The sequence below is a fragment of the Alexandromys fortis genome, unplaced genomic scaffold (assembly GCF_014885135.2).
Source record: "Alexandromys fortis isolate MF-2015 unplaced genomic scaffold, M_Fortis_MF-2015_v1.1 scaffold_80, whole genome shotgun sequence".
In the NCBI taxonomy this organism is placed as follows: Eukaryota; Metazoa; Chordata; class Mammalia; order Rodentia; family Cricetidae; genus Alexandromys; species Alexandromys fortis.
In genome coordinates, this window is record NW_026068174.1 from 6,008,726 (window position 1) to 6,029,370 (window position 20,645).

The 20,645-nt window shown below is 39.8% G+C and overlaps 1 protein-coding gene across 2 annotated transcripts in view; it reads left to right on the forward strand.

Annotated features, from left to right (window-relative positions):
- Nucleotides 1–17,663, forward strand: part of Nsrp1 (nuclear speckle splicing regulatory protein 1) — a 31,595-nt gene extending 13,932 nt beyond the window's left edge. For both annotated transcript variants that reach the window (XM_050128752.1, XM_050128751.1), the window contains exons 3-7: nucleotides 9,948–10,004; nucleotides 12,954–13,082; nucleotides 13,857–14,064; nucleotides 14,728–14,836; nucleotides 16,388–17,663. In XM_050128752.1, the coding sequence (XP_049984709.1) occupies nucleotides 9,948–10,004; nucleotides 12,954–13,082; nucleotides 13,857–14,064; nucleotides 14,728–14,836; nucleotides 16,388–17,312 (1,428 nt within the window). In that variant the 3' untranslated portion in view covers nucleotides 17,313–17,663. The remainder of the gene's footprint in view (nucleotides 1–9,947; nucleotides 10,005–12,953; nucleotides 13,083–13,856; nucleotides 14,065–14,727; nucleotides 14,837–16,387) is intronic.
- Nucleotides 17,664–20,645: the final 2,982 nt, after the last annotated feature.

Sequence of the window (20,645 nt, forward strand, 5' to 3'; positions counted from 1 at the left end):
CAGCACTCGGGAGGCAGAGGCAGGCAGATCTCTGTGAGTTCGAGACCAGCCTGGTCTACAAGAGCTAGTTCCAGGACAGGCTCCAAAACCACAGAGAAACCCTGTCTCGAAAAACCAAAAAAAAAAAAAATTTTTTTATGTGCATGTATGTCTGTCTGTATACTGCTTGCAGGCAACTGATCCCCTGGAATTAAAGTTATAAATGATTTTAAGCCACCATGTGGGTGCTAGAAATTAAACCTGGATTCCCTGGAAGAGTACTCAATGCTCCTAACTATTAAGTCATCTCTCTTAGCCCCCACTGTTTTTTTTTGGTAGCAGGATCTCAATGTAAAGTCTAGGTTGGCCTTGCATATACTATGTAGTCAAGAGTGATTCTTCTGCCTCTGCTTCCTGAATGCATTTTCATTATACCTGGCTTCTTTCTTTCTTTTAAATAATAGCCTTTTGGGGCTGGAAAGCTGACTCAGCAGTTAAAAGCACTGGCAGCTCTTTGAGAGGTCCTGAGTTCAATTCCCACGACCATCTATAGTAAGGTCTGGTGCCCTCTTCTGGTGCGCAGGAATATATGCAGACAATACTGTGTAGGTGAGGGGGGGAGTTCTTTAAAAAAAATAATAGCCTTTTGGGACATGCAATACTTCTGTCTCTTCCTTCTGAGTATAGGAATTATTGTTATACAACCATACCCAGCCCTTGTTAATTTTAATTTCTTTGAAATATATTTAAACAATTTTGATTTTATTTAGTGTGTACATATTTTAGTGCTGTAGTGTTTATGAGGTCAGAGGACAACTTTCAGGAGTTTGATTCTCCCTACCTGGATTCTGGGAATTGAATTCAGTTTCCAGACTTGGCAGTAAGCACCTTTATCCTTTGAGTCATCTTATCACTTTTGATAGTCTTCATTTCTGATATGGTGAACCTGTCTATAGAGACACAAGGTCTTTTATGTCCTCAATAATTTAAGGAGTGTAAAAAGATATTGAAAGAAATTACATTCTGAAAAAAAAAAAAAGAAATTATGTTCTGTTGGAGTAGTGGTTCTCAGCCTTCCTAAGTGTGCTGTGGTGATTCCTCAATAATAAAATTATTTTCATTGCTCCTTCATAACTGTAATTTTGCTACTGTTAGGAACCATAATGTAAATATCTTTGTTCTTCAGTGGTCTTAGGTGGCCCCTGTGAAGGGGTTGTTGGCCCGCATGTAGGAAACCGCTGTCCTAAGGTGTGTCTAGGCTCAGCGCTTGGTGAACTTTTTACTCTGGCAGTTGAACTTGCTCTTGAAGACTTTTCTTTTGCTTGAAGTATTTCATACCTCCATCCTATTCAGTCCTTCTCAAATTATTACATACATTTTAGGCAAGTATTCTACTGTTGAATTAGCCTGTTGTCCTGGGGCAGTGGAATCCTGCAGACTAGACAAGATTCCAGTTCCTACTGTCCCTAAGCCAAGCATCTTGTCAGTCTGTGCTTCCTGCATTATTTCCAGCTAAGGGCAGAGATGAAATCCGTTACTTGCCTTTCTCAAAGAAGGCAATATATAAAAGTCCACATCTACTGCTGCTTTTGATGTGAACCCCCGATTAATTTGTCGTCTGCTATTCAGAGTACCAGCCCTTGGGGCCACTCCCACATTTCTTCGCACACAGTCTCCGTGGGTAGTTTGATTCCTTACTTGCCTTCTGTCTCGAGTTTCAGGCATGGAGGGTAACTCTTAATTTCCATTGTGATTGTGGATTTCCTGTGTCATTTCTAGGGATCAGGGAAGACGAGGCTGCAGCGTGTATTAATTTGTAGTTTGAAGCAGAGATTGAACTTTGCTTTTCTAGTTTTGGTATTGAAGGTGATTGCTTCATTTCTCTTGGTCTCAGTTTTCACTGTGCCGCACTGCTGTAATCCAGCACTACAGCGGCCAAGGCAGGGGAGCCTGGGATACACTGCGAGATACAAAGTTTATCCTAAGTGCCTAGCTTGGTGTGTGACACATGGTAGATGTGCAGTAAGTTGTATGTGTGTTACTGCAGTCCTTCCTCTGTATACAGTCACCACCATCATGAATCACTAGTTGTTGAGTGTTTCCTGGACTGTCTCCATCCCACTTGGTGTTTGATGGTAATATTTAGTAGCCTGGCCCCTTTGTGGCCTTCTAATGCAATTTTAATTTTCAGTTTGGACTGTAGCTGTTAGCCAGAAAGCATTATAAATTTTTTACAAATAAGTCACTAATATTCATAGTTATTTTTTGGGATTATTACTGTTTTATTAGATTTATATACAAGCTAATTGCCTCTTTCTTGCTTATCCTTTTTAACTGACAATTTTTAATTAGAAGCCAGTAAAATTTTTACCTCTAAATTTGCAGAGTTAAATAGCAAAATTAGGTTTTTTTTGTTTGTCCAAAACTGTATACATCTTCATATACTATACTGACAGGCTTTGATGTTGCTTATTTCAGCTTTACCATAAAAATAATTTAAAAAGATTTTTCCTTTATTTTTATGGCATGTCTCAGTGTTTATAGTCAGACAAAAAGTAATAATCCCACATCTCACTCTTGGACTTATCAAAGGCACGAAATAAAATAGATCAGATCACTTTCTGAAACAAAATTACTTTATTAGTTTAGTAATAATTTGAGGTTACTTTAAAGATAAGAAGCAGCATTTGGGAGGAGATTCATTTCCTGCCTCCCGGCTTTATCTGCAAGAACTACATCTTTAGTGTCAAGAGACTGTGTATTTATAACAAAACTCTAATAAAGTCTGTCCTGGGCACATTGCATACCTGACTTGGTCATTGCTATCATCTATGGGGTCCCAAACTATTTCTTGTCTTTAAAAAGAGAAATACATTGTCAAGTCTATTTCATTAAAATTGCACTCTCAGAGGGAGGATAATAAGACCTTTGACTCTTCTGAGTGTGCTAGCTGTTGCCAGCATGGTTTATATTGATGCTTTTGAAAATAAGTTTGTGTTTCTAACTGAAAAAACATACAGAATTTTTATTTTATTGGTAAGTTAAAGAAAGGGGAAAGAGATACCATTCTATATACGTATGTTTTCATTAAAATTTATAAGATACTGGTTGGGAGGGGATGGGTTTCGAGGCAGGGCTTTTCTGTGTAACAGCCCTACCTGGCCTCAAACTCACAGAGATTGCCTGCCTCAGCCTCCCAAGTACTGGGATTAAAGGCGTGCACCACTACCGCCAGCCCCTGAAATACTTGTTTTTCTATCACTAAATTTGTTTTTTATAACATGAGATACAGAAAATATGTTCAGTTTTTTTTCCTTTAATCAGGATTTTACACTATGTGTGTTAGGGAACTGTACTGTTTTCATTATGAGCAATCCAAAACTGACCTTATACATTACTTTTATGCTACTCACGTTTTGCTTTAACTTTTTATCTCAGAGAAATTATCATACAAAGCAGGTCTGGTAGTAATTTCAGAACTGCATTCTTCATGACATTAGCACATGCAATATGTAGAGCAGCTGTCCGGTTTCTGGAACTGTACTATTGCTTCAACAAAGGCAAGAGCCATTGGACACACAGCGGACTTCTGAGTAGTTACTGGCAGCTGTCATTTCAAGGCACACTACATCATTAGCCTGCGCGTGACTCTGTCCTGCGGGATCTACTAGTTACCTGTCCCACATCCCTCGCCCTCTCTTACTGTCCTCTTTAAGCATACCATGATGTGACGAGGTAATATATTATTTTTCTCTAGGTAACTTTTGTTTTGGGTTTTGTTTCTTTTTTCAAGACAGAACCTTTCTATGTAGCCCTGAACTCAGAGATTCACCTGCTTCTGCCAGTACTGGGTTAAAGGCATGTGCCACCATGTCAAGCTGGTAGTCTTTAAATTTCATTTCATTTGTTGTATTAGAGATTAAACCCAAGACCTCATGCATGTTTGGCAAGTCTTCTACCACTTAGCTATATCCCAGACACCATGTGATATTTGAGAGTTTGAGTTATAGATCTTATTTTTTTTTTCAGTTAAGACCGTATCTAACTACACCATACATATTGACTATTTTACCCATTTAAGAGTAAAAACTTAAATCACCTTTAGCTTCCTGCTATTATAATGGTGGAGGGGGGGGAAATCATGTAAATTTCCCAGTATGATGTCTACAAAAGTTTCTTTAGGGGTGTGTATCCAGGTGTAGGAACTTACAATGTTTTCTCATATTGTTCGATGTTTTTGTTGGTTTTTTTTGTCTCTTAGTATATAAACTTTAACAAATTAGAGATTTTTTTTATATTTAGAATTTATTGACTTTTTTATTTTTTAAAATCTTTTGTATGTGTATGAGTGTTCTGCCTGCATGCATGTCTGTATACCATGTGCATACAGTGCCTGCAGAGGCCAGAAAATGGCATCAGATCCCCAAGGACTGGAGTCTTAGACAGTTGTGAGCCACCATGTGGACGCTGAGAATTGAATCCAGGTCCTCTAGAGTAACAGCCAGTGATCTTAACTGCTGAGCCATCTTTCCAGCCCATGTCAAAACTTTTTAAAAGATTTTATTTTTTATTTTGTATATATGGATATTTGCCTATGTGTGTGTTGTGTGTGTGTGTGTGCCTGGTGCCTGAGGAGGCCAGAAGAGTATCAGATACCCCAAATTGGAGTCAAAGATGGTTGCGAGCCACCATGTAGACACTAGAAACTAAACCCAGGTCTTATGGAAGAGCAGCAAGTGTGCTTAACTGCTGAGCCATTTCTCCAGCCCCCTATAGTAATTGATCGCTGACATATTTATTTTGTGTTGTGTGTGTGGGTACATGCAATGCCATGGATGTGAAGGTCAGAGAAAAACTTTTAGGAGTCAGTTTTCTCCTATGTTGTGGGCCCCAGGGATCAAACTCAGATTGCCAAGCTTGGTGGCAAGTGCCTTAACCTTCAACCTATTGAAGTATCTCACTATCCCCACACGATTGTATAAATCAAATAGATAACAAATGCATTCCTGAAACCTATTGAAAGAAGAGTGATGCTATTTTTCTTCTGTTCATGTGATTTTTTTATTACATATCCAAACATCAAACCACTCATTTCTTACCTAAATCCTATTTGAGGAAGACTTAATTTTTTATTTAATTAATTTTTAATTTTAATTATGTGTCTGCATGTGGATACATGGGGGTATGTGCACATGCGTGCAGGTGCTTTAGTTCAGAAGAGTGTGTAAAACCTCTGGGAGTTGGAGTTCAGGTAGTTTTGAATTATCCAGTGTGGGTTCTAGGGCCTGAACTTGAATCCTCTGTAACACCAGTATGCACTCCTGATATTCCTGAGCTATCTCTCCTGCCCCAAATGGATTATTTTTAATATGTGAATAAAATTCATTCCAATACATATATGCACATGCACACATATAATCTCCAAATGTACCTGTGGGTTTTAATTTATAGAGGTCACTGGTGACATGAAGTTGATGCTATTTTCAGATTATTGTTAGTTATATACTAAGAGGTGAGGGCACACCACTCCATGTAGAAACACATGTAGAAAGGTTGAGTTTATTTATTTATTTATTTGTTTATTTGGTTTATCGAGAAGGGTTTATCTCTGTAGCTTTGGTGCCTCTCCCGGAACTAGCTCTTGTAGACCAGGCTGGCCTCGAACTCCCAGAGATCCGCCTGCCTCTGCCTCCTGAGTGCTGGGATTAAAGGCAAGTACCACCTCTGCACATTAATGGTTCAGAGTCTTTAATTGTGCTTTACCTGAAAAATGCAAGACTGGGTGGTGGAAATAGTCTGCAGCTAGCAAATTTGAACATAGGGGCTCTGGACAGTTGGTGTGCCCTATCTAGCCATAGCAGTTATTGCTTCCTGGAATGTAAGGGCCTGCTGAAGAAGGTGCTTCAGAGTTTGGGTTATGGTTTGGTAGTTGATACCAGAGATATGCTCATGAGCAACCCTTTACTTTGAAAATTCACTAGCTCTGAGAGGAGCAATCTTCTTAGAACATCAGATATACAGAAAGTAAGAAAATAGAGTTCATTAACTCTTGGTCCGGGGATGGACTGATGGCATATAGATGTTGACTATAAGGAAATGCAGTTATCTGTTCTTAGCCCTGTTTTTAGGTTTTAGTTTTTTGTTGGTTTTTTTGTTTTGTTTTGTTTTGGTTTTTTTATTGGTTTGTTTTTTGTGATCTCACAAAAAGCTAGGTGTTATCCTGCCCCTTGCTTTCTGATATATTTGTGTATGTCTGGGCTGGAAAGAGGCTTGGTGGTTTAGATCGCTGGCTGTTCTTCACAGATTTCCACACCCACAGGCAGCTCACAGCTGCCTATAATTTCAGCTCCAAGGACATCGGGGCACCAAGCACACTCTAGGTACACAGACATTCCATTCAGACAAACACCCATAAACACAAACTAAAAAACAAATCTAAGAAAAATAGAGAGGGCTGAAGACAAGGCTCGGTCAGTAAAGTGCCTGCTTCAGGTAATATTCAGAAACAGAAACCAGAGCTAAAACATGTAAAGTCAAGTTGATAGGGTGCAAAATCAGAAATGTAATCTACAAATAAAAGGCAAATTATAGTACAGCACCCGAGTCTAAACTTTATAAGTAATGTCTAGAATAAAGACGTACTGCAGTGTAAGATTGATTTTTAAGAACAGAAAGCAGGTAACCAAAAATAGGTGAATCCAGAGTATGTAGCCAGAAGTAGGTCAAAGTCAAGTTTATGTACTCGAGTGAACAAAAGAAACAGAGCTGCACAGGATAGGAGCTCATACAGAACTCCTCTCCGAGAAAGCTGGGTGGCTTTTGTTGTTTCTATTCTTGGCGTCTCGGTGAGAAGTGGCCTTAGTCCTATCAAAGCACTCCTGATATATTGTGGGGAAAACCACATATTTTTGCGACAGGGTTTCCCTATATAGTTCTTTTTGGCCTGGGACTCAACGCCGTAGGCCAGGCTAGCCCTGAACACACAGAGATCTGCCTGCCAATATCTTTCCAGTGCTAGGCTGGCAACAAAGGTAGGCAGTTTCTGAAATTTTAATTGTATAATTTCTGAAATTTTAATTTATTGGGAGTGACTCATATATTCATGATATAAACATTTTCATGATATAAACATGTTTGAGCAGAGTTTTATTAGGTGTCTCTTTACTGGCAGTAGTACATAGGGTGGTGTCTTCTACACAGCAAGATCCTCAGGTGATGGTTTAAAATAATAAAACCATTTTAAAAATTAAGTTGAAATCTTAATTCTCAACTTCTGAAATATTATAGTATTAAAGTAAATTTTTGTGCTTGACCTCTTCATGCACTTAAAAGCATAAACATGGACAATTTTAAGTCCCAATAAGATATTAAGCCAAATTTTTTCCTCATTTGGTGTTCTGTAGATAAGTACAATTGGTTTTATCTTTAGTCTGAGCTCATAATAAAAATATCACACACTCCTCTGTTAAGCAGGTTTTGCCCTTTTTTTTTTTTAGATTTTATTTATTTATTATGTATACGATGTTCTGCCTGCATATCTGCCTGCAGGCCAGCAGAGGGAACCGTATTTCATCATAGACAGTTGTGAGCCACCATGTGGTTGCTGGGAATTGAACTCAGGACCCCTGGAAGAGCAGACAATGCTCTTAACCCCTAAGCCATCTCTCCAGCCCAGGTTTTGCATTTTTAATTAGTATAAATATGAGTAAATTAAGCCCATAACAGATTTCTGCTCAGTTACAGAACCATGAGTAAATGGTCTAAAAGTTAAAAGAACAGGGGAAACCAGACGTGGTGGTGCATGCCTTTAATCCCACCCAGCACTAGGGAGGCAGAGGTAGGTTAAGGCCAGCCTCATCTACAGAGCAAGTTCCAGGACAGCCAGAGCTACACAGTGAAACAAAACACACACACACACACACACACACTAACAGGGAGTTTTGATCTCAGATTTCCAACACAACAGATCATAGCTATGAGCTGTTTGAAAAGAAGCGTTGGTTCTTGAACTGTTTTTCTTTAACGAAGAGCTATCTTGGGCAGTGGATAAGTAAACTCTTGTTTCAGAAAAAAAGGCAATAGATGCCTCTCCCCCCATACTTAATGATAGGTTAATTTCTATAAAAATGAAAAACTTTGGTTCAGTTAAAGATTATGACTAGAAAAAGTTAGTATAGTGACCTATTATCTAAGTTTTTCAGATAGTTACAGAGCCTCTTAGTGAAGCATGCCAGCAACATTTGCAGAGCTGCTCCTCGTTAATCACCACAGCCCAGGAGGCAGTTCAGCCAAATGGTGCCCAAAAAGTCTCACTAAATTCAATGTAGCCAACACTGGGTCGGTTGGAGCATTTTTATTCTCATAGAATAAATGAGGAGTGCAAAGGCCCATTTGTGCAATTTACAATGCCCATACTTGACTGCATCTTTTATCTTTAACCCTTAGAATTTTGTGAGGGGTACCTGTAGAATAAGTGCTAATTTTTTTTTTTTTGAGTTGAAACTAAAATAGACCGAAACTTACTTACTTAGGTGCCGAGTGTTGGTGAGTTAAAACATTTGCAAGGTTTCAGGTTTCGTAGGCTTCTTTCCCTGAGATTTTTTTGGCAGAAAATGTATTTTTAAGTATCTTTATGGGTTTTTGTTTTTCACTTTTAGGATGATTCAAATGTTTATATTTTATCTTACTTTAATCAACTAATGAGTATATTTTGTAGTTTAAGCATATTTATCCAGTCTTTTTCCCCCTCTGAACCAGTCGTGTGTATATTGTGAGGTGGGAATTGTTAAATGGTAGGAATATTGAAGCAGGGAAAGAATTTGACATATATGTGAAAACTGGAACTCACATCCCTGAGCTGCTTTGTGAACATTATTTTCATTATCTAAGGCTAATAATTAAGTGTTGGCAGTAGCTGTATATCAAGGTTTTGTTTTCTGTATGTATGTTGTTGCTTTCTCTGATTTGTGAAAGGAAGATAAAAATCCATTTAATTTGCATTAATTAGAAGGATAGACATAAAATACATTGGAAGTATATATTATTCCTATAAATGTTTTAAATTGATAATCTGATAGGATATAGTGTTGCACACCTTAAATCCCAGCACTTAGGAGACAGAGGCAGGCTGATCTGTGTGATTCAAGGCGAGCCTGGTCTACGTGGCAAGATCCAGGACAGCCAGGCTACAGTAGTGAGACTGTTTCATAAGACAGACAAAAATTTTATTGAAAGTACTGCTTACTGGGGAAATTTGGGATCGGTGACTAATACATTTGACCACACTTTGATAGTGTTGTAACATGTTGGTTCCATTCTCTGTGACTGAATACCCAATAGTAGGATTACTGGGTTACATTGTAGTTCTGTTTCTGATTCATTCTGAAACCTCCACCCCGTTTCCCCAAGTGAGTACCTTGCAGGACTCTCTGTTCTCCAGTCCTTGTAGCACTGGTCTTGTTGATAATAGCTACTTCAACAGGATTGAGGTAGTGTCTTGTAGCTCCAGTTCACACTTTCTTGCTATTTGTGATGCTGAGTGTGCTTTTTCATATGTGTGTTAGACATTTATTTGCATGTCCTTTGGGGGTGATGTTTATTTATTTGTTTTTGAGTCAGGGTTTCTCTGTGTAACAGCTCTGGCTGTCCTGAACTTTGTAGACCAGGCTGGCCTCAAACTCCCATATAAGTCCATAGCTCATTATTTTGTATTGCTCACTTCAGATGTATAGTGTACAAAATTCACAACCACCTTTTTTTTGTTTTTGTTTTTAGTGCCTTAGAACCTGTTCTGATGCGTTACAATGGAAGTTAATTTGTCTCTTAACATTTAGGGGGAAAGACCTTAACATTAATTTAATTAATATTACCTTTCTATTTTTAACTCTTAAATAAGGAACCCTTTGCCAACCAGAATGCTGGAAAGGAAATTTGAATTAGATAAACAGTGACATTTTTCTGTCCTGCAGACCTCCGTGAGTGAAAGCCTTCAGAGGGAAGCTGCTAAGAAGCAGGCCATGAAACAGGTAGGGGTGAAAGAGTTTTGGTATCTACTACTAGAAGGTAAACAACAAATGTGTGTGATGAAGTCATTTTATCTCTTAAAATGTGTAAAGTGTTTCCCAGTTTATACGATTGCAGACTTTCTTTATGAATTCTAAAGGAAGATAGAATTAGCTCTATATCACAGGCTGTAGATTAAGCCACCTTTGCTTCCCACTGACTCAGCAGCCATCTGGTAATGGGTTGTTAGGATTTGTTTCTTTATTAAATTTTGCTTGGAACTCACTTGTCAGAAGAAAAAAGTCTAGCCACAGCCAAAGTGATTTCACAATTACTTCGAATTCATCTGCCAAGAAGTGGGGAGTGGCCAGGTCCTGTGTAACAGTGAACCTATTGGGAGCACCCTAGTGACGGAAACACTTCTTCCTGTGCATTCAGTATCTTTTAAAGGTTTAAAACTTACCCATGCTTCTGACCGAGAAGGTACCAGTTGCTCTTTTTGTGGCACAACTAGATCTAAAATGTACTGATTTCTGCTTCTATAATAGCTAATCTCAGATTTGATGGTCCAAAGTATAATTCAGTGAGCGACATTGAGAGTGTGGCCCAGGTGCACCCGCTCAGCTGCCGCTGCTGTGCCTTCCCATCGGGATCCCTCTGCTTCCTTTGTTCCTTCCCACTTTTACCTCTTCTGCTTTAAATCCAAACCAGCTTACCATGAAGTTTGGTTGCATTTATCAAGTTGTCAAGAAAATAGGAACTAGGAAATGGATGATCCTTTAACGGTCCTTCTTCCTTGTCCTTATTTATTTGGACATGAATTATACAGAACTGATGGTGACTTTTTGTATTATTACTATTAACAGCTTTTTCTAAATTTCTACAGAAACTTTGTTAGAGACAAATTAATTGGCTGGCTTTAGTTTTTATTATTTTTAATTATGTGTAATTATGGGTGTCTTTATGTGGATATATGCATATCCTTGGGTATTTACCACTAGCCAGGGCCATTGGATCCTCTAGAGCTGCCAAATGTAGGATCTGGGAACTAAGCTGGGGTCCTCTGCAAGAACAGTGTATGCCCTTGACCACTGGACCATCTGTCCAGCCCTTCCTTCCCCTAAGATTTTTAGATGAGTCCATGAATCTGTTGTTGATGCCCTGTCTGGTATTTCTGAAAGCTGCGTATTTACCTCAGAGCATTCCTGTTTTGGTTCTGTCTCCTGAGACAGGCTCTCACTCTGGAGCCCTGGCTGGCCTGGAGCTCACTGTAGCCTTCCCTGTTCTTGAGCTCCTGATCCTCGGCCTTCACCTCCCAGGTGCTGTGATTCCATGTGCCACCACGTCCAGATGCTTTGTTGTTGGTTTTGGAGATGGCTGTATATTATTTCTTAGATACATTTTTCTCTCTTTGGATTCTCACAGCTAGTTGTGGAGGGAGCAGCAGTTTAATGTGATTCATTTTCTGAATATTGAGAAATCCAGAATGTGGGATTCTTGGTATTTTTAACAATATTCCAGATCAAATGTATTCATTTATATGTGCATTATTCTAGACTGTGAAGGTTTAGTGTAGAAACCTAGGACAGACTGAGGCTGTAGCTCAGTGGTAGTGGATTTGTTTACCATGTACATGGCCTTGGGTTCAACCCTTAGCACTGCAAAGAAACCTGAAGATAACCAGGTAGATTGTTTTGAATAATCATATCACTTTTCCTTAAAAAGGACCACTCTTCATATCTGTATTAAACAAGTCAGTACAGCAGTTGAAGAAAAAATAAATATGTACAGCATATTTTATTGTTGAGCAGTAAAAAGGTGATAACATTAAACATAGGCATTCAGGGGCAGATCAAAGTACTGGCTGTTCTTGGAGAAGACCAAGGTTCAGGTCCAGCACCCTCATGGAGGCTCACAACCACAGGGTATTAGACTCCGTCTTCTGGTCTCCTAGGAACCATATAGTACACAGATATACATGCAGACAAAACACACATAAAATAAATCTCAAAAGAAAAACATTGAATACTGCAGTTTACATGTTTATCAGACTCAAAAGAAATACAGTGTTGGTAGTTAAATTTCTCAGAGATGGCCTCATTTAAGATGCAGGGGTCGTGGTAGCTCTGAAACTCATAGGTAAGTTTTTTTTTTTTAAGATTTATTTTATATGTATAAGTTTTTTGCCTGCTTGTATGTATATGTGCATGTATGTGCACCACTTGCATACCCGATGTTCTCAAGCCAGAAGAGAGCATCAGATCTTCTGAACTGGAGTTAATGTATGCTTATGAGCCAACATGTGGCATATGCTGGGAAATCGAACCCAGGTCCTCTGCAAGAGCAGCCAGTGCGCTTAACCCCTGAACCATCTTTCCAGCCTCTAGATAAGATTTTGATATGCTGTAAGAGGAAAGAACAAAGATAGGAACATGATAAAAGAGGAGGACATTATATGATTGTTAATGTAAAAATTAATAATAAATAATATGGCTCCCATTTAATGCTGTTTTGGATTTTTTTTTAGGAACTTTAATGTGTTTCCTATGATCATACTATTGAAAACTAAACAATTTATTAGGTAACCTAATTTATTAAACGTAACATCAAAATTAAGCCAGGGCTGCATGTTGCTCATTCGTGCCTTTGACTTTTTAAATTTTTGATGTGGATAATTATGTATAATTCAGAATGTCATAGCTTATTGTAAACACTTACTAGAAGGTAGATATAATAGTCATTTTTTTTTTAGGTGAGGTGAAATTAAAGCACACAAATTGCTCAAAGTAAGTGGAGCTAGGGTTCACCCAGGTGGTCTGCTGTAGAGTTTGTATTCGTATTTCCTGTCGTGAAATGTGATTGGTACGGTTTTTAAGATATATCTCTAACATATGAGCCTTTGTGAAAAAGTAAGACTTTCAGTGGTATCTTTTGACTGGTGCATAGTTTTTAAACATCTGCTTCTTTTAAAGACCAAACTGGAGATTCAGAAAGCTCTTGCAGAAGATTCCACTGTGTATGAGTACGACAGCATTTATGATGAAATGCAGAAAAAAAAGGAAGAAAGTAATCCCAAATTGCTTTTGGGGAAAGATCGAAAGGTTAGTAGCTGAAATACAACTTTTGTTGGTCTTGACCTGTTTGTTTATTTGGTATTATTTTAAAATGACTTCAGTAAAAACTTAGGTATTAAAATGAATTTTTGATTCTAAACTATAGATTTAATGTTTAGAATCTAGATTCTAGCAGATGTCAAGTGAATTATCCAGTATTTTTGAATTTTTTTTTTACCTTGAAACCTTATAATTTTTTGAAAATTTTTCTATACTCATTCTGTATACTAGATTTATACTGCTCCTGGCTTGTATTCTGATTCATTCATTTGTTGAATTAAGACTATTATATAGCCAGGTGCAGTGGCACACCTTTTAGATCCCAGTACTTTAGAGCCAGGCATGGTGATAAGCCATTGGAGACTGAGGCAGGAAGGTCAGAAGATGAGAGCCATCCTCGGATATGTAGCAAGTTCGAGATCAGCTCGGACTGTGTCATACATTATCTTGGTAAAACAAACTAAAGAGAAAACCAGAAGTGGGGAAGCTGAGGCTGGGCAGGTCTCTCCAGCCATCACCTGCCTTGACCTGGGTATTAGACTGAGCTAGCCTTGAACTTGGTGTGACTCCCACAGGCAAGGGTTCCAAGTGTGCTACTGCTCCTTCTGCTACACTCGGGTTTTTAGTGGAAACCATCTCAGTAACAGTTTCACTAGCAATTTTATTCTGAGTTTTGAAAAGACAGATTACTTAGACTAAACATTTCTATATTAATGGGTGTAAATTTTTTCCTCTTTCTGAAATAATTTTATTTTTCCCTAGCCCAAATACATTCACAATTTGCTAAAAGCAGTGGAGATCAGGAAAAAGGAACAGGAAAAAAGAATGGAGAAGAAAATACAGAGAGAGCGAGAGATGGAAAAGGGAGAATTTGATGATAAAGAGGCGTTCGTGACATCTGCTTATAAAAAAAAACTTGAAGAGAGAGCTGAGGAGGAGGAAAGAGAGAAGAAGGCTGCTGCCCTGGAAGGTGAGGGAGGGAGGGGACAGGTTGCTGCTGTGACTGCAGGGCTGTGTCCATGTTGGTGGTAGAAGCAGGACTGCGCCTTTAAGTCACTGTTACTCCTGTTGGGCTTTTCATTTAGTCCTTATTTTATTACATTGTCTTAGATACTCGCAATGTAAAAACATTTACAAGGCATAACAACATTACATTTGCCAGAACATAAATAAACTTTAAACTCTAATAACATTCTGAGATGAGAAAATGTTTAACACCACTCAAGGAACATTAACTGGGCAGTTAGGAAAAGAATCATTAATAATCGGCAGCTAAGGAATATCTTAGCCTTGAATTGAGTACTTACCAGTAATTTAACTGGCAAATGCTCTCCAACTTCAAGTGAACGAAAACTGATCTGTGAAGTTGTATCTGGAGGCTCAGCAGGTAAAGGAGCTTGCCACCGAGCCTGAGTTTGATCCCTCGAACTTACACAGTGGCAGGAGAGAACCAACTACCGCAGGTGTGTGCATGGACAGAAGAATCAGTTAAGCACTAAGAGCGTACTCCTGACTCCTGGAGTAGAGGATGTGTGCACATCTCTGTATGATACGTGCTCTGCGTGTGTAAAGTGCAGCTGCACTGTGCTTCGCTGAATCCATATTCTCAGTTTGTCTTTGCTTTCCTTCCCAGCACGACTGGATGTGACCAAGCAGAAAGATCTCAGTGGATTTTATAGGCACCTGCTAAATCAAGCAGTTGGTGAAGAGGCAGTTCCTAAGTCCAGCTTCCGTGAAGCCAGGTAAGAGGTGGCAAGTGGAATGTTTACTAGAAAGATACCCTTGAGAGTCTGTGGTTATGCTATTTAGGAGTCATTGTAAACTATTGAGTGGACAGCTCAACCAACACAACCTAATTGAGTGAGTGAGTGGAGTTTACAGTTTCTTAACTTCAAAACCTAAAGATTTTGTTCAGCCTGGTTTTTATTCTACAACTCACAAAACAATTAGTAGTTTATATTAAAACATTTTAGTGTACAAAGTTTCTGTTTAAGTGCTCTTTGGGTCTTATGTATGGCCTTAAAGGAGAAACAAAACCAAAGTGTACTCTTTCTTAAAGGAAAAATATTTAAGACCCTGGTGCCTGAGAACAATTACTGCAAGAAGAGATTGGCATAGGGCTGGGTTGTACAGCATGTAATTGTGCGTGATCAGTAGATGGCATATAATACAAAAATGTTTTATTTTCTTAGCAGACCCCAGCCTCCATAGAGGTCCTATTCACAACTCAGAAAGTGAAACGACCCTGTCTGATATCAGCAGGAGCGACGTGTTGGGTATTCGAGTAACTTAAATCTGAAATTTTAATCTTAGTTACATTTCGGGAACTATGCTGCTATTTTTGGCTGATGACTGCCCTATCAGACAAATATCTATCTGTACAAATATCTATTTATAGATATTACCATTTTTGTAGACAGTTCCATTATGCATCTCTGATCTGGAAAAGTAAAGGATTAGAAGACTTTAAATAAAATTTTAAGCTGTTATAGAATTAGTAAGTAATGATATCATGTGTACAGACTAGCTATGAATGTAAAAGGGAGAATCTGAGAAGACACATGGATGTTTTAGAACACGTGACTGACATGCTTCACTGCTGGACGGGATATTTCACTACATCAGTCCTCCAGCACTAGGAACAACAGTCACGTGTGAGTGTTATCACCGAGTTGATCACGCAGCTGGCAAGTGCAGGTGGTGTGATAATTTCAGGATTGCTGATGGCAGCAGCCAGGAAGACTGAGCAGTTTCTTTCCTGTTGTGGTGGGCACTGAGACACTGTATCAGGTCAATGATGCCTTTCTAGTCTTAGGACAGTTTAAATAGTAATGTTTAGAATTAGATTTGGTACTGTTTTCTGTGGGAAATTATCCTCGTGTGTTTAAGTTTCTAGTACTTCTCAGAACAAAATGAAAAAATCTAATAGTCACAGCTTGAACTTTATGTTGTGAAAATAGAACTTAGATCCATGGCAAACCTTACTTTTCCCAATTATTCTTTGTCTAGAACTAGAAAGAAAAATGAGACCTATACAGACTCTTTCCTGAAGGTTCTGGGGACCAAGAGAGGAGGACTGTGTTCTTTGTTTTATGTCTGTCAATACTAAAATTCCCCCAGCTGTTTGAAAGTCCTAATTTAAAAGACAAATAGGCATCAGTCTTGTGCATCAGACAGTAAATATGATTTAGTTGTTGTGAGTTTTGTGAAGATTTACATGAGCGTTCCTTTGCTTTCTACAACTAAGAAAGTAGCATTTTGTATTTATATGATGTTTTTAAATTTTATTTTAGGACTGGAATAAAAGAAGAGAAGCCCAGGGGTTACTCTGATGAAATAAATTCAGAGGACAGACCACAGCAGAACTGTGCTCTTCAGACTGGTGAAGAGGAGGCAAACCCAGATGCTGACAGCGATTTTGACACTAAGAGCAGCGATGACGATGAAAGGGGAGGAAATAAAGTAAACTACAGACGGGAAGAAGACCCAGAAGCCTCCAAGAAACACCCCAAGCATCACAAGAATCATACCCACTCACGATCATCTAGTGAAGAGAGAGGGCATAGTACCAAGTACCACTCCAGAAGCCCCAAGTCAAGAGGGCATCACCAAGACAGGCAGGCCAGAGAGCAGGAGAGCCGGCACACGGACCACGGCCACCGCAAAGAAAAGAGTTCCCACAGGCACAGAGAAGCCGATCACAAAGATGACTACTGCAAGAGGCATGAGCACGAAGATAAAGTGAGGAGACGAGAACAGCGAGAGAGAGAGGACAGAGAGTGGAAAAGGGAGACACACTCCTCTAGAGAACTAGATAGAGACAGACACCGTCATGACCAGGACCGATACAGTGAGAAAGGAAGAAAGGAGAGATATGAGAGCAACGGTAGGCACAGAGAGATGGAGAAACAGGAACGAAGTCGAGACAGAAGGGAAAGCAGCCCAAAGTCTAGACCAAAGGACGAATTTGTTGACCAGGAAAAATCCAGCAGAATAAGAAATGTGGAAAAGGACAAAGGGGATCAAGAGAAGCCCTCTCGTTCTGAAACCTCACCAACAGCAAAGCACAGACTGGCAGAGGAGAGGCCCCCTGAGGCCCTGAGCAAGTTTGCAAAGCGGAGCAGTGAGGAGACTGTGCTGTCAGCTAGAGACAGGTACTTGGCCAGGCAGATGGCGCGGATTAATGCAAAGACTTACATTGAGAAAGAAGATGACTAATGGCTGCCAGGGTCTGGAGTTCCTGAGCATAGAACATTGTGACCCCCTGGAACTTGCTTTAAGAAAGCAAACAAGTATGTGAACAGTGACTGGAGGGGTTTTGTTTTTTTTGTTTTGTTTTGTTTTTTTGTTTTTTCTGGAGGGTATTTTTTAAGGTATATTTTCAAAATTTGTGAAGTCAGAAGTCCGTTCTTTCAGGTTCAGTGCACAGCTGGATTTGTGAGGTATTTCCTAGTCTGTAACACTTTGTTGATTGTACTCAAGAATCATACAGTGTTAAATCTTCCAGTAGATCCGTTGTGAGGAAAATTGGCTTCTTTAAAACCATTAAAATAAGTCTTTAATAATGTTGCTTTTGAGATTTTTCTTTTGGTTTTGTGTTAACTATTCATTTTACATGAACGGGTGTTTTGCCTTCTTGTAAGAAGTGCACCAAGTGAGTGCCCAGTACCCACAGAGAAGGCCAGAAGAAAGCATTGGATCCCCTGGAAACTGAAGTTACAGGTGGTTGTGAGCCACCATGTGAGTTCTGGGAATCAAACCTGGATCCTCTGTAAGATCAACGAGCACTCTGAAACACTGAGCCGTCTCTCCAGCTTCAAATTTTTAAATTTTATTTTGTTCTGCTTTTAAGGGGCTGAATTTTTCAGGGGGTGAGGTGGGATGGGATGGGGTGGAGAGGGGAGGGGCTGTGTTGTTACTGGGACAAAGGCCTGCTTGTTACCCATGCTTCTGGAACACCAGTGCTCAGGTGATTCTCCTGTCTCAGCCTCCTGAGTGCTAGAACTGCAGGCACATAACTGACCCATTCCCAGTGTGTCATGTTTCTCGTTGCAGAAAATATTTTGTGAATACTGTCTTTCAAGTTAAAATACATAAATTTTAGAAGTAAAAAAAATGGTATATGTTCTGAAATTTGTGTTAAAGCATAGATAATGCATGTTGTCTAAATAGCGTTTTGATCCACAGTATACTTGACTTAAAGAAAGTGATGTGCTCCTGCATTTGATCCACCTTTTACTTGTCAACGTAATTACCAGGTTAGGGACAAGGCTTAGTAGTAGAGCTCTTGCCTGACATGCACAAGGCCCTGGGACTGACGGCCAGGATTGAAAAAGGCAGGAATTTCATTCATGTTTAAACCTTGTTGTTTAGAAGATATCATTTTATTTTGTAATTTTGTATTTTGCAAATTACTAAATTGGTCTGTAAGTCTGTCGGCTGAGAGTGAGAAGATAAAGCCCCGTTTCTCCATTCAAATAAAACCACACTTTCTGAACTAAGACCCTGAAACCTGACCGTGGCCTTTGCGTGCTATGAGTTTATCCGTGGGTACAGAAAGGATGACCACTAGGGAAGATGTTCCCTGGCAAGTTTTCCCATGCCAGGAAGTCCATTTATTTCGTGGTACTTCATCGTGAAGAGTTTACTGTTTCAGAAGGACAAACTTGGTCTAGTGGCAGGTTTACTTAGATGAAAAACTATTGTATATTGAGAGACATACATATAATAAATAATATTTATTATTTTACCATATTCTTAGGTCCTAAAAAGTGAATGTCTAGATCCCTGACTGACCTAGTGAATGAGTTCTTGTAGATTCTTGGCAAGCCCTAAAAAGCCCCAATTTACACAGGGGAAGCAGCCTAAGTGGAAAGATGAGACCTTAGGGGAGCAGGAGTGATCACAAACTTTGAGTCTCCAGAGGACATGATTCCTTCCTTAGGATTAGTCCCTGTGCTTGGAAAAGTTAATTTAGTTATGGTGTGCAAGATAGTCTAAGGAGGGAGAGATCATATCAGAGAGATCAGATAGTTTCCCTCTCCCAGAAGTTCAAATACTTCCATAAAGCACATTGGCTACTCCGAATAGGAAAAGACACCAATTAATTATGATACACAGGTTTTCCCCAGATAAGCAGTTCTCATCTCTGTCCTTCATTCTCCTTTTCTGGGAACAGTATCCCGATTTTCCCTTGGGACGCACCCAGCATCTTTTAATTTTGTTTTCTGTGTTTGTTCGTGTTCTGTATACTGTGTGTATGAGAGTACCCGTGGAGGCCAAGAGGGTGTTGGACCCCTGAAGCTGAGCCACAGGCTGTGGGTGCTGGAGATCAGCCTCTGCAAGAGCTGCAAGCACACTCAACCACTGGGGCCATCCCTCCAGCCACCTTTTCCTTCTTGAGCCTGAGCTTCAGAGGGGACAGAGTGGTCTCAAGGGTGTGACTCAAGCAGACAGATCTGAAATTAGATGTTCTCTGCTAGCATTGCAGCCTTGAAAATGGGACAAGCCTGAAATTCCATGGCCGAGTGCCCAGCTGCCTGCAGCCCACTGGGGCCAAAGCAATGGTGGGAGGTGGGAAGGTCCCCACCTGGTGGCTTTTCAGTCTCTTGGTCTGGGGTAGGAGCTAGTCATTTGTTTTGTAAAATATTTAGGCCAGCACTTTTTCTCTTAGTTTGAATTAGACGTCTTCCTGTACAACCAGAAAAGACCTGTTTGACACATTATTTCATTTACAATAATCCCTTGCTAAAACTTAGCTGGAACACTTCTTTTAAGGACGGCTCTCAAACCCTGAGTGGCCTGGAGCTTCTGTGTAGACCAGGGTAGCCTTAAACTCTCAAAGATCCATCTAGCTCTGCTGGAAATAAAGGCATGTGCCACCACACCCTACTATTGGAACACAGACTTTTATTATAACATGTATGGTATGCATGTACAACTTAGCAGATTTACAGAAAATAGATAATCGAGAAAGAACATGGCCTGTTCCGTAGACCTCCCTAGTGCATTCCCTCTGGCTCTGACACCAGGTCAGGTTTGCTGATTTGCTGGTATCCATGCATCCTTGGAGGGTCCTGGCTGACTTCTCATTTGCACCTACAAAGGGAATCAGTGGGGTGATTCCCAGGAGTGGCGGTGCTGGTCGACATAAGGTGTGCAACACTCAGTATTAGGAGGTAATACCAAAGTGACTGTATTAAAATCCATTCCCAGGCTTGGGAAATCACTTAGTGATGGAGCTGTTGTCTAGCATGCTTGGACTCTAGTACCACAAAATGAGCAGAGTATTCTTTCCATCAGTGGAGATTTCTAACACTAACAGATGCGTAGCTCATTTTTGTAGGGGGATATTCTTATATTTATTTCTGAAAAAGCACGAGTGAAGGTCGGAAGACAGTTTTCAGAAGACCACTGCCCCCTTCCACTAGGGATCCTAAGGACAGACTCGTGTCAAGATCAGTGGCAAGTGCCTTTATCTGCAGGCCAGTTCCTCACCAGCCGAGTGTTTGCCTTGTGTTCCTAGTAGTCCTCATGGCTCACTGCGATGCT